General features: G+C 46.3%; 1 protein-coding gene across 2 annotated transcripts in view; it reads left to right on the top strand.

Moving 5' to 3' along the window:
* The window catches only part of ASAP3 (ArfGAP with SH3 domain, ankyrin repeat and PH domain 3), a 96,023-nt gene that overhangs the window by 18,702 nt on the left and 62,756 nt on the right, over nucleotides 1–14,565 (top strand). For both annotated transcript variants that reach the window (XM_061596661.1, XM_061596662.1), the window contains exons 2-4: nucleotides 7,103–7,175; nucleotides 11,523–11,668; nucleotides 14,229–14,303. In XM_061596661.1, coding sequence (XP_061452645.1) covers nucleotides 7,103–7,175; nucleotides 11,523–11,668; nucleotides 14,229–14,303 — 294 coding nt within the window. The remainder of the gene's footprint in view (nucleotides 1–7,102; nucleotides 7,176–11,522; nucleotides 11,669–14,228; nucleotides 14,304–14,565) is intronic.

Below are 14,565 nucleotides of genomic sequence, written 5' to 3'. Positions count from 1 at the left end.
CTATCTGATCCTGGCTTCGCTCGATGGGACTTGGAATAATATGGTCATGGCTTTCGAAGCCATGCCTGACGGAGGTCTGAACGTTGCGTTTATTGAGGAAAAGCTGACCCAGGAATGGCAGCGGAGGCAAGAGGCGAAAAGTGCTGAGGAAAAGCAAAGAGCCAAGCTGAAAGAAGAAAGCAGCAGCAGACAGGAAAACAAGCAAGAGCATCAAAGGCTGAAGGCTTGTTATGCCTGTGGGGCTCATGGGCATCTCCAGAAAGACTGTGCAGTCAAGTGAAACTCCAGGGACGGAGGCTTGAAGCAGGGAAGTGTGAACTTTGTTTGTAAACAGAAGTCTCAAGATTTAGGACCTGTCAACTGGCTTCTTGACAGCAGTGCAAGCCATATATTAATTAAAGACAGAAGTTTGTTTTATGCTTCAGAAGAAGTGCAGGATTTTGTGCAACTTGCAGATGGATCACAGAAAAGGGTGGAAGCCCGTGGACTGGTGAAATTTAATAAACTTGGGATAATGTCAGAATGTTTGTTTGTTCCGGAATTGGCTCATAACATTTTGTCAGTCAGAAAACTGGTGAGTTGTGATTTTTCTGTATTGTTCCACAAAGACAAATGTTATGTAATGCGGGGAGATCAAGTGTGTTTGCAGGGAAGCCTTAATGATTCACAGTTTGTAATAAAGAGCAGTCAAGCAGGGTATGCTGTGTTAAATGCTGAGGCACAGGTACATCAGGGCTGCGTCCATGAATGGCATCAAAGGCTGGGGCATGCAAACCTTGACACGATTAAGAAAACCTCCATGCATAGTGAAAACATGAAATTGAAGGATTGTGGACAGATAATGGATTGTGATTCTTGTCATAAAGCTAAAACGACTATTGCACCAATTAACCGGGAGGCTGAAAGAACCACAACAGCTCCCTACCAGCTAGTTCATGTTGATTTATCAGGGCCAATAAATGCTTCACGAGGAGGTGCGAAATTCTTTATGGTACTGGTTGATGATTTTACGAAATACACTCATGTTTATTTGCTTAAGCAGAAAAGTGAAGCTGAGCAGAAGCTGAAACTGTTCATTAAGAGAATCGAAACTCAACATGACGTCACTGTGAAAGCGATTCACTCAGATCAGGGGGGGAATTCACGAGTAAAGCATTGAGTGACTTCCTTGAGAGTAAGGGAATGAAACAGAATTTTCACAGCTCCTTTTAGCCCGTTTTCCAATGGATCTGCTGAGAGAAAAAATAGGGTGCTTCAGGAAGCAATGAGAGCCATGCTGATGGATTGCAGTTTAGGGAATTCCTTCTGGGGAGAAGCAATTCTTTATGCGAATTACATTCACAATAGGGTATTACACAGTGCACTTGGAATGTCTCCTTATGAGAAAATCACTGGCAGAAAACCGAAAATACAACACATTCAAAAATTTGGGGCAAGGTGCTGGATCCACATTCCACAGGGAAAAAGGAGGGGCAAGCTTGCGCCGAGGGCACAGCAAGGTTTTGTTTTGGGATTTCAGAATGCATATTTCAGAGTTTGGTGTCCAGAAACACAGCAGTTAATTCTGAGCAGAAGCATTAAAGTCTCAGAAAAACCTTGGGATCAAAGGGAAACAGTTGTTCTTACAGGGTCAGATGACACACAAGAACAATCATTTAAGCCAGATCTTGACATTAAAGTGGAAGGCACACAAATACCTCTCAGAGATGCTTTGAATGAGCTCATTTGTGCAAAACGCAGATCGAAGAAACGTAAGGCTGAGGAAATGGAATCTCCTGCGCAGGCTGTGCCAAGCACAAGCACAGATGGGGGGGGCAGAGAGAGCAGAAGCCCTAGTGCCATTAAGATGTTCTACAAGAGTAAACATAGGCAAACCGCCAGAAAGATATACTGTGGGGGTAATTACCAGCCCAGGTATGCATAAACTGGTGGAAATGGATCCTGACACTTTGTATTTGACATGTGTACAGCCAAAGTTTGATTGAATAAAGTTTTAGCTAAATGTGCAGAGATGTTCTGAACTGTACTGAAATGTAAGCTGTATTGCAAGATGTATTGGAGAAATGTATTGTTATTGTTGTAATGAGTTACAGACATGATGGGAAAATGGGGGGATTGTTGACCATTGAACTGCACTGTCACTGAGTCTGTTTTCCATCAAGTCTGCAAAACTGTAACTAGGGGAGTTATGTCTTTGCCCAGTCTGGGAACGGACTGCCAAGGCTGTTGCTATGGTAGCCATCGCGATAAACTGGGAAAAGTTCTAGCAGCTATCTGTGTGAGGCTGGTCTTCTGTGTATTGCCTCTGAACTGAGAGGTTCTCTTCTGTGTATTGCCTCTGAACTGAGAGGTTCTCTTCTGTGTTTACCTCTGGAGAGAGAGGGGGGTGACTGAAGAAACTCTACATGTATTTACTCTTAAGCCTTTGGTTATAGTGTCTTAATAAAGACTCTTAACATGGTCTAATGCTCTGAAGAAGTTTCTTGCTCAACTTAACTCCAACGTAATGTATGCTGTTTCATGCAACAACGCACACACGTCAACAATTTAAAGCCCTCTTGTACTACTTCAAGTCATGGCTTTCCCTAATGAAAGCTACTGTTTGTTAAGGGTACCGAGAGTTGTTAGGAAACCCCTCACCGAGCTACCGTTCCCAGCACTTTAACAAACTACCCAGGATTCTTTGGGGGGAAGCCCCGATTGTTAAAATGGTAGAAGCATGCATGGTGCAGATGTGATCTTGGTATTATACATCAGAAAGGTACACAGCTAACACAGTAAATGCAGCAATGAAGAGCCTGTTGCCTTCCGGATGTTTGCTGGACTACAACTCCCATCATCCCTGATCACTGGGCAGGCTGACTAGGGCTGATGGACATTGGAGTCCACAATATCTGGAGGGCACCAGGTTCTAAACAAAAAGGTAAGGTGCTTGTCACACATGTTGACAGGGTTGCAACTCTCCAGGGTGTGGGTGCTGTCGTGCAAGCAGTGCTGAATATCCTTTCCTTCAAGGGCACCCCCCTTCAAACCTTTCCTCTGACTTTATACTGTTATTACAAATCCTATCCTTTGCTTGACCCTAAACACTTGCTTCCTCCCCATACCGGTGATTACATCCTCCAAGTATTTTCCAGCACTATTATCATGCCTGAACCTTAGCCAAGCTATAGTTAACTCTTCACTGCTCCATCATTTTCTGCAACCAGTCTAATTGCTTGTGGCAATGCTGTTTTCTGTGGGGCATCTTGGGTGACATTACCTGCACAGGTGAACAAGGAAGGCTGAACTTTGTCACCTGCAAGTTCTAACGACATGGGAGAAATTTAATTCAGTTTGCATTTAAAGGCAAACTTTCCTAATTTGCACTTTTGGAAACATTATGTGAACTGAAATGCAGCCATCCTTCAAAATTCACACTTCTCTGAATTTTGCAATGCAGTTCTTCGTCCAAGTAATATGTTAACAATGCTTATATTAGTGAAAATATCATACAATAATCCATTATATTAGGGAAAATTGCCTACAAAGATGTATATATTAGGAGAAATTCACACTAAAATGCTGATGAATTTGCATGAAGGCAAGTTCAAGGTTCTGGTTTTGGTGTACAAACCTTATGCAACTTGGGACCAGGATACCTGAAAGGACCATCTTAGCCCTTATATACCCATTCGATCACTGCGTTCTGCAGGTGAGGGCCTCCTGCAGATACCAACTTATCAGGAGGTCTGTTCTGCACAACATAGGAAGCGAACCTTTAGTGTGGTGGCACCTACCCTGTAGAGTTCCCTCTCCTTAAATATTAGACAGGTGCCACCTCTGTTATCTTTTCTGTGACTACGGAAGACCTTCCTCTTTTAACAAGCCTTTTAAGTAGAGACCTTATTCCAGTCTGTGTCGGAATTGCTTTTTAAGGTGTTTTAAAAGTTTTTTTTAAAGGTGTTTTTAAAGATGTTTTGTTCTAATATATTTTAAAGTCTTTTTTATGAAGCTTTAGAGTGTTTTGAGTGTTTTTGTTTGCTGCCCTGGGCTCCTACTGGGAGGAAGGGTAGGATATAAATTTTAATAATAATAATAATAATAAAATTGCAAACTGATGCAGAAATGAGATGGATAATTGAACTTAAAAATGGAAAAATAAGAAACCAAAGTTGACATATCTGCCATCCCTGCTTGCAACAGACTTCCTAGTTAACTTTTATTGTAACATAAAATAGGTGTGTTATAGCTGGATTCTTGGGACTGCTTTCTTTCTGACCTAGAGCAAATAATAAAATTGTTAGTCTTGACTTTATGGCCTGTCCACTGATTCTTCATAACAGCCCTTATTTACTAGGAGCTGTTGCATATGGCTTGTTTCCAGTTTGGTGGTCTCTGGTTGGTCGGATTGAGGTTGTGACATCTAAACTGGGCTGCTGACTATTTATAAAGAATGAAATGGGCTTATGTACTAGGAGATAATAGTATACATGACACAAGCACAAAATGCTTTGCTTTTAAAAACCAATAATGTTGGGCTGATCTTCTGCAGATGACCTTCGTATAGTTTTATTAGGTGGGGTAAAATGTCACCAGAATGGATGCTCTTACAACCCACCGCCATTTCTCTGGTGTTGCAATTTAAGCCTTGAATCTGCCCTAGAACAGGCCTTTAAGCTTTACTGTGAATCATTTCTCTCCCCCACTGCCTGAAGTCTGAAATTTTACCCCTGGAGTGAGAGGCACCTGCAAGGATACCGTAAACATGAGCAAGTTACTGAAGTGGGAGTATCTGGGCCCCTCAGAAGGAAAACCCTTCCTGCTATTCAGGATTACTAGTCATGATGGCTATTTGCTGCCTGCCAGGATTAGAAAGCAGCATGCCTCCGAATACCAGCTGCTGGGAAGGAGAGAGCTATATGCTTGCAGGCTTCCCCATGGTATCTGATTGGCCCCCGGGGGGAACAGGTTGTTGGACTAGGCTTGGCCGTTTGGTCTGATCTAGCAGGTCTGGTCTTTACGATCTCAAACAGAATTTAAGAGAAGAGCAATAACTGCTGACCCTTTGCAGCCATTTTTTAAAGAATGCATGCACAAAGTATGTTTGCTCATAAGGAAAATTCCCAAATTCATATTGCTGAAGCAATCCCTTTATTAGGCCAACCAAATGGCATGTGCGTTTTTTGAGGGCTCTTCGTTCAGCTAGATCAGGGGTAGCCAACGTAGTGGCCTCCAGATGTTGTTGGACTCTAACTCCCATCATCCCTGGCCATTGGCCATGCTGGCTGTGGCTGATGGGAATTGGAGTCCAACAACATCTGGAGGGCACCAGGTTGGCTATCCCTGAGTTAGATGGTAAACAAAGGGTGCTTTCACACATGGGGCTAATAGCGCTAGTTTTCCAGATTAAAAAGGTAGCTCTTCGTTCCATATTTAAAAAATCCCTTTCACGCTACAGTACCTGTTATACCGGCATTTTGCGCAACAGTGGTTCACACAGAGCACAGTTTTTCTCCCCCCCCCCTCATTCGGCCTCACGTGACACCGGATGAGCTGGTTTGAGGCCTGTTGAAAGAGGTGCGATCGCGAACGCGATCAGCTGACAAGCGCAGCAGCAGAGGCTCTGCAGCACAGGCTCCTCTCTCAGGAGCAGCTGGGATCGGCTGGAAGGCACAGCGAGCGCTGTTGGTAAGGGTGGGAACGCACTGCCTGCTGGGATGGCTGTCACATGAGCAGCGGCAGCTAGCGCAAAACTCCCGCGATCTTCCGTGTCCCCAGCCTTGCTATCGGAATTTTCCCAGTATCATTTATTGTGGAATTTAGCACAAAACTTCCACTACATTCCACCAGAATTCCGGAGCTACTCGTTATGTCGTGTGAAAGCTCAAATTTTATGCGCAAATTAACAGGAAATAAATCATCAGAATAACGGAATAAAGTGCAGTGTGAAAGCACCCAAAGTGGGTGGTTGATGTCAAAGCTGTGGATTGTGCATCTGAACACAGTTAACGGGAACATCAGAAGCTATTGCATGCCAAGTCAGACTGCAGTGGCCCCTTGGGCACCAGACTGCGGGGGCCCTTGAAGGTGGTGATGGCAGCAGCAATGCGGTGATGGGGGTGTTGCCTGGAAGAGTGGCTCCTGCTCTGCAATTTGCACCAGCATCAGGTTGCTGGGCACATGCTCCACAACTCGATGCTAGTGCGGATAGCGCCGTGAGAGATACACCTGCTCAGCCCCAGCAACAGGGGCCGCTCTTAGCGGCAGGGGCCCTTAGCCCTTGTCCAGCCTGGCCGCCTGCTGGTGCCGGGCTTGGGTCCTTCTAGCTTAGCATTGTCTAAAATGCAGACGCCGACAGGTAGACTCTATACTGGCTGGCAATGTCTCCCCAGAAGTTCAGAGAGGGCGTATTCCTGGAGTTCCTAGGAACTGAACCTGGGACCTTCTGCATGCAAAGCAGTTGCTCTGCCTCTGAGCTACGGCCCTTCCCTGATGGGTCACATTCCAGTCTTAAGATGAAATGGAGGAGGTGGAGGTAGCAGACATTCAAATGAGGCTCTGTTAAGGTGCTTATGCAGATTTTAGGCTGCGCTAAGAGCTGCCTGAGCTTTCCATGCAGAAGGCCCTGGGTTCAATCTCCTCCATTTCTAGGTAGGGCTGGGAATGTCCCCTGCCTGAAACCCTGACGAGCCACTGCCAGTCAGCGTACACAGTATTGAGCTAGATGGAGCCATGGTTTGACTTGATATACGACAGCTTCCTATGTTCCTAAGCACCTGCCATCTTCTACATGCAAAATGTGTGCTCTTACCTGTGGGCATTGGCCTTGTGACAATGAGGGAAGAAAAGGCTAGAGGCCACACCTCATTTTCTACTCTGTGCAGCCCAAGCATTTCCCCCCCTCTTTCTCTCAATCTCTCTCCCTCCGCCACGCCCAGGCTTGGGATCTCTCCGCTCCAGATTTGGGTCGCCTGGCAGCTGCCCTACACATCTGCCACAGGCAGGAGCTTCAAAGGCACTTTGTGTGGCCTGGCAATCCCTCTTCCCTGTTAGCCCGCCCCTTGGCACTACCCAGCAACTCTGACGAACCTTTGTCTCTTTTTTTCTCTTTGCCTTGCAGAGCCTGGATGGAGACCAAGCCATTCTCCAGCGGATCAGGAAATATGTGAAAGCGATTCATGTTTCTGGGCTTAGTAAGTGAATGCAGCAGCCAAGGGGTGTGGCAGGGAGAACACCTGCGTGTGCATGCGCGGGAGGGGGGAGCGGGTAGGTGGTGGCTGGTGTTGGTGAATGCAAAGTGCAATCTGACCCTGTACACAGGGTTTTTAAGATGCTGTCTTACACAGGCAGGTTACTGGTCCGTCGAGCTTGGTATTGTCTGTGCTAATAGGCAGTGCCTCTCTCCAGGGTTTTGTGCTGAAATTTTCCCCAGCATCTGCTTGGTGATGCCAGGGATGGAAACCTGGAACCTTCTACACGCAAGGCATGTGCTCTGCCACCGAGGTGTTGCAGCCCTTCTTTTGCCCTAGGCCAAAGTTTCCCAAAGTGGTCAATGCTGACCTCCTGGGCTGGTGAGACTGTATTGGGGGTAAATAAAGACCTTGGGGTTGAAAAGAGGTGGAAAAGGGCTTGGGGTGGAAAAGACACTTACGAGGCATAGTGCTACAAATGTAATTGGGAATGATGAGCCTCAGGAATCAGCCTCTGTGTTTAATAAGACAAAAGAAAGTAGTTCTTCATGCAGCATATAGTTCAACTATGGAATTCGCTCCCACAAGAGGCAGTGATGGCCACCAGCTTGGGTAGCTTGACAGGAGAGTAGCCAAATTTATGGAGGATAAAGCCATCAGTGGCTACTAGCCATGACAGCTGTGCTCTACCAGCACAGTCAGATGTAGTATGCTTCTGAGAACCAGTTGCTGGTAGCCGTGGGAGGGGAGATTCCTCTTGCATTCAAGTTCTGCTTGTGGGCTTTCCATAAAAGGCACCTGGTTGGCCACTGTGAGAACAGGATGCTGGACTAGATGGGCCACTGGCCTGATCCAGCAGGCTCTTCTTATGTTCTTATAAGATGATTCCACAATACAACATTTTTTCTTGACTTCATTTTACTTACATTCCTAAGAATTTGTGTTGGGGTTGATGAGAACTTTCTAAGTTCATCAAGGGCTCACTGAACTCAGATGTTTGGGAAACTCTGTCCTAGACTTTGGAGAACCCTCCTTTAACAATCTGGTTGACATAAATCCTGGCCTAGATCTTGCCTGCAAACTATGGTTACCCTACAGGATGACTCTCTTAGAATCATAGAATAGTAGAGTTAGAAGGGGCCTATAAGGCCATCAAGTACAACCCCCTGCTCAATGCAGGAATCCAAATCAAAGCATTCCCGACAAATGGCTGGCCAGCTGCCTCTTGAATGCCTACAGTGTCGGAGAGCCCACTACCTCTCTAGGTAATTGGTTCCATTGTCGTATGGCTCTAACAATTAGGAAGTTTTTCCTGATGTCCAGTGGAAATCTGGCTTCCTGCAACTTGAGCCCATTATTCCATGTCCTGCACTCTGGGATGATCGAGAAGAGATCCCAGCCCTCCTCTGTGTGACAACCTTTCAAGTACTTGAAGAGTGCTATCATATCTCCCCTCAGTCTTTTCTTCTCCAGGCTAAACATGCCCAGTTCTTTCAGTCTCTCCTCATACGGCTCGGTTTCTAGCCCCCTGATCATCCTTGTTGCCCTCCTCTGAACCTGTTCCAGGTTGATGGGATGTATAAACTGGGGGCCAGATTTGCTCTCTAAAATGACAAGAGTATTTTTGCTAGTGATTAATCCCCCCCCCGTTTTCTGACTCAAGTCTTTGTGCCCTTTTGCTTTCCTGTGGTTTATAGCTCACAGCTCCTCCTGTCGTCAAAACCCTTTAAGTTCTCCCCCCTGCCCCATCACCAGACTGACCTTTTGCTTTCCCCACAGCAGCTGTGCTGTTTGTAAACATTCTCTGGCAGCCATTTCCTCCCCAACAGTTCAACATGTTTGGATGTTTCATGAGGTTGCACTGGCAGCAGAAGCACAACAAGCCTTGATGCTAGGATTAGCTGACGTCAGCCTTGTGTGATCCACTTGCGACACACAAGTCTTGGCTTAGGATCTCTTTGAATTTAAGGCACGCCTCATCTGTTTTTGGTATTCTAGCTTGAGAGCAACACAAGTGAGAGATTGGCAACATGATGCCTTCCAGATGTTGCTAGACTACAACTTCCATCATCCTTGGCCAAGCTGGCTGGAGCTGATGGGAGTTGGGAATCCAACAATGCCTGGAGGGCCACACTCTCCCTATCCTTGACATCAGGGGTACCTTACTGGATCAGTCCAAGGTCCAGCTGGCCCAGAATGTTTTTGGAAGAATTCCAACAACCAGCAGGCTTTAAGTGGTCCACAAGAAACTGGTCAGTGATCCATCAATGTCTCTGTATATGCCACACATGCGTCTTAGGTTCATTCTAGAGGCCTAAGGATGCTGTTCAAGGCAATTTGTGTCATAGTCATTGATTCCTTGGAGCCAGGAGCCCATGGGCTGGTTTTGGGTCATGCCCTTTGCTCACCATGTGACATCAGCAGACACGTGCATGGAGAGTGCTCAGGGCACTTGATTGCCTGAGGCCCCCTTTTTCATGACGCTGACTGGGTGACCTTGGGGCAGTCACCATTTCTCAGCTCAACCTACCTCACAGGGTTGTTCTGACGATAAAATGGGGAGGAGGAGAACCATGGCCGTCAACTTGAGCTCCTTGGAAGAAAGATGGGATATATATGTGAATCTAAACAAATAATTTTAAAAAAAATCTGCAGCAGGCATGTCATATGCCACTGGAGATGGAGTGGAAGGGGGTAAAGTATGGACCACGTGGCTCTGTCCTTGCACCTGCTAGGGCACACCCAGCACCACTCCACAAATTGCTTTGCATCATTCAGTACGCCAGTAGCAGCCGGCAGGGGGACATTGCTCTCCCAGCTTCCCAACGCTGCGTGCTGCTGCCAGCTACCGAGAAGGGAAGGGCAAGGCAGCAAGAAGGGAAGGACAAGGCTGCACTCATCCCGGTGCAGGTGCAGTATCAGGAGTGTCATTTTGGCTGTGTTGCAGTGTGCCAAGCTCCCTGCTGCCTTCCTTCTTTCCCTCTTGGTAATGGGCAGTAGTGTGCAGTGGGGAGAGCAATGCAGCCCTACTAGTGTAGCCATGCTGACTGCTACTGCAGTGTATACATAATGCCTCCCTAGTTTGCTTAGTGTGTGTGTTGTTTGGTGGATTAAGGATGACTAATTATAATGGCTATATACTACCTCCAGGATCAGTGGCAGCATGTCTCCAAATATCAGTAGCTTGGGATCATGACCTATTGCACTCATTTCCTGTTTACATAGTCACACACAGGGGTGTAATCGTCCAGGTTTTTGGACCCCTTATTTTTTGGGGAGCCAGGTCCCAGCAAGGTCCCTATGTGTCCAGCACCCTATAAGGCAATAAGCATGAAAGGAGAGTGTGCTGGCCACTGAGAAGAATTTTCCAACATGCTTCCTTGTCCCTTCCTGCTGATTGGAGCCAATCAGAGTGAAAGAAAGTGAGTCAGCCACTGAGAAGAGTCTTTTCAATAGCTAACACATTCCCCTTTCCTGTTCATTGGCTCCTAGGGACGTCTGTTGTTGTGGGAGAAGGCATTAAGAAGGATCTAATTCTCAACTCAGCAGCGAAAAAAAGGGGGAGGGGAAGGATATGAATCCTGCTGATAACATCCCATCTACATCATCAAGCAGTTTGGTTAGCGGCAAGAGAAAAATGTGTAGACACTGAATTTGGTAATTCAAGCAATGTCTCTGACAGTGAGAAAGGAGATTCAAATGGCGACAGTGACAGAGAAGCAGAAAGCAGGATTCAAGCCTGACCAGATGACTCTATATTCTTAAAAGGTTGTATAATCTTAGAAATGGGCATGGCTGTGAATATAATGGACCCTGCACTTCTGAATTTGCCACTACACTACTGGATAGGAAGCTGCCTTATATGAGTTAGGCCAATGGCTAGTTGCATGCTTCTTTCATCCCAGGCTACTCCTCCAAAGCCCTCAACAAAGCCTTATTTTTTTGTTTACTCCATGGCTGAGATGAATGCAGTGGTTTGGGAGGGAGAACAAAGCAGCTTTTATTCCAAGTGTGACCAGTGGTCCATTAGCTCAGGCTCCCCAGGGTTTTAGGCAGGGAGTCTCTCCCAGCCCTGCTTGATGATGCCAGGGATTGAACCTGGGGCCTTCTGCATGCAAGGCAGCTGCTCTGCCACTGAGCTATGGCCTTTCCTCTGCTTGTTGGCTTCCTGTAGATACCTGGTTGCCCACTGTGGGGAACCAGATGCTGAACAAGACAAGACTTTGGTGTGATCCAGCAGGGCTGTCATTGTGCTTATATTCTTTTCAGCTTTATTTCCACCCTGACTTCAGTGGGAAACTGGAACCAGTAGAGGCCCTTCCTTCTGACTTTTGCTGTCCTCTTCTTTAGCACATGTGGAGAACGAGGAGCAGTACAGTGAAACTCTGGAGAACTTTGGCAACAACCACCTTTCGCAGAATAATCATGAACTTTCCACTGGATTCCTGAATCTGGCTGTCTTCACCAGGGAAGTGACGGCACTCTTCAAAAATCTGGTAAGGGGCAGTGTTAGGTCTGCTATTTTTTTTTCTCAAGGGTCTCCACTGCATTTTTTTTCTGAATAAGTTCACTGCTTGTCTAAAGGGAAAGAGAAATATAATTGTGCAGAGAGTTTCTGCCTGGGGCAGAGGTGAATTGCTGATGGTGCGCAAGAGGAACACAGTTGAATCATTGGTCCATTTAACTCAGTATTGTCTACACTGACTGGCAGCAGCTTTCCAGGTTTTCAGATGGAGACCTCTCCAAGCCCTGCTTACAGATGCTGGGAATTGGACCTGGGGCAAAGCAGATGATCTACCACTGTGTTATGGCCCATCCTTGAAAGGAGGGATATATAAGAGGCTGGCCTTACATGCCAGAGGAGTGGCATGAATGACAGAGCCTTGTGTTTAGCACGTGAGCAAGATCTTTATTATTATGACATCAAATTTTATCATCTCTATCACTACTTTTATTAGCTTTTGAAAGCCCAGGGTTTTATTCACGTACCATTGGATTGAAATCTAAGGTTTTACAAATGTTTTATAAAAATGTTTTATTGTATGTTTTCCATATTGTTACTTATATTGTTATGGCCATTGGCTAAAAACAATAACAATAAAGACTATTATTATGACATTAGCTTTGGTGGGCTACACTTTTTCATGCACAGCTGATGACGTGGATTCTGAAAAAAACTGTTGCAACAAAAACAGACATGGCTACCTCTCTGCAACTGAGAGCATGCCAGTCTCATTGTGGGCAACAGCTTCATATATTTAACCCACTGTATTTTTGGAAGGCATATTTTTCCTTTCTGGCTTGTGTCCAGTCCTCTTCCCTGAGTCAGTGTCAGGGCCCAGTGTCATAAAGCAGACTGCTATAAGGTGGTCTGTTTGATTTGAGGGAAGGATTTTGGTCAAAATAATGGAAGCGCTTGAGTTACAGCTGTTGAAAGAGCTATGGATGGGTGAATCTGTCAATTTCAGTTTAATAATGTTGTAAGTTGCTTGGAGACCTGCATGTAACAAGTGAATACCAGCAGTAGCAGCAGCAGTAGTAATGATGATGATGATAAAAATTACTCTTGAATTATGCATCCCTTTAAGCCAGGGTAGCCAACATGACATCATTCCAATACCGCTGGAAAATAGTACGCTGACCTTTGGTTACTAACCCTAATGGTTATGTTCTACCTCGACCGTCAGAAGCAGTATGCTCCTGAATACCAGCTGCTGGAAGCCACAGGAGGGGAAAGTGCTGTTGCACCTAGGTCCTGCTTGTGGGCTTCCCACAGGCATCTGGTTGGCCACTGTCAGAACAGGATGCTGGACTAGGATGGTCAGATCCAGCAGGGCTCTTCTTATGTTTGCGTAGGCTTGCTGGGGTTGATGGGAATTGGGAATCCACCACCACCTACAAGGCACCATGTTGGCTACCTAGAGGTGACCATGTGTTCTACTTTCCAAAGGACAGTCCTCTATTTGAAGAGCTGGCCAGCCCAAGCCTGGCTTAAAGATAAAATACTCTAAGAAGGCAAAGCAGGAGGGGCCTTGAAGTTGCCCACCAACAGTTAGCAGCACCCGAGCGGCAGAATTGAGCAGGCACACAGGTCACATGGCCACTGTCTTGTCTGTTATGGTGAGATGGATTGTGTTTCTATTTAGGTCTGGGGTGGGGAACCCCCAGCTCTAAATTTTAGATTGTAGTAATTATTTCTAAGTTGGCACATTTTAGCTCAGTGGCAGAGCATCTTCTTTGCATGCAGAAGGTCCCAGGTTCAATCCCCAGCATCTCCAGGTAGGACTGGGAATGTCTCTTGTCTGAAACTCTGGGGAGCTGCTGGCATTGTAGGGGCTGTATTGAGCTAGATCAGGTATGGGGGACCTTTGGCTCTCCAGATGTTGCTGATCTGCAACTCCCATCATCCCTGGCTGTTGGGCATGCTTGCTAGGGCTAATTGGAGTTGTATTTTGCCAACATCTGGAGGGCCAAAAGATCCCCACACCTGAGCAAGACGGGCCTTTGGTCTGACTAAGTATTAGGCACCTTCCTATGTTCCTATCCATACTCATATGGAAATGTGTGCCTTTATTTTGGTGTTGCATAAATGGCAATCCTATCATTACTTCTGCCTTAGGCACTTCTTTTCTCTCCCCCCCCCCGCATCTTAGCAATTGTTTTGGACAGATCCAGTACATTGATGCAAAACAGTGACAGCACAGGCGTAGCTCTGACATTGTGTAAAGCTCTGTAAAAACAGGGCTGGCCCTACCATCAAGCTGAATTGGGGTGGCTGCAAATGCCGGTTGTCAGGGAGTGGCAACAAGGTGTTGGAGGACAGAACCTGCCCTGCACTCCCTGACCTAGCTGGCTGCCCTCGGGTGCAGTGGAGAAAGCTGCCTTATCAGAAATGAAAGGCTGTTCTGCATGATTCATTGTGAGAGGCCAAGCGCCCGATAGCTGCCCTGTGGTCTCCCTGGCTGGGTCTGCAGCCCATCTGTACTTGATCAGAATCTACAGCCGTGGTTCAGTTTTGTTGATGACTGGGTTTTTTGTTCTTTGGCTCTTTTTCAGGTACAGAATCTGAACAACATTGTCTCCTTTCCTTTGGATAGCCTGTTGAAAGGGCAGCTGAAAGATGGCCGGCTGGTAGGTGTCCTTAAGCTGTTGAATATTCTGTGTGGCTACGAACGTACCATACCCTTAAAGCACATGATTTCCACCTCCCAGGAATCCTGGAAATGGTAGTTTACGCCCACAGAGGTACAATTCCCAGCCCCCTTAACAAATGACAGATTCTTTGGGGGCAGTCATGTGCTTTAAATGTGTGGTGTGTATGCAGCCTGAGTTCAAAGGGGCAACTGGGGGCAATGTGTTCAAAAGAAGTGCCTGGAGATTGTGGCTGGGTGGC

The sequence above is a fragment of the Rhineura floridana genome, chromosome 15 (genome assembly GCF_030035675.1).
Source record: "Rhineura floridana isolate rRhiFlo1 chromosome 15, rRhiFlo1.hap2, whole genome shotgun sequence".
In the NCBI taxonomy this organism is placed as follows: domain Eukaryota; kingdom Metazoa; phylum Chordata; class Lepidosauria; order Squamata; family Rhineuridae; genus Rhineura; species Rhineura floridana.
Note: the sequence above shows the minus strand (reverse complement) of the source record. Positions and strands in the feature narration are given on the sequence as shown.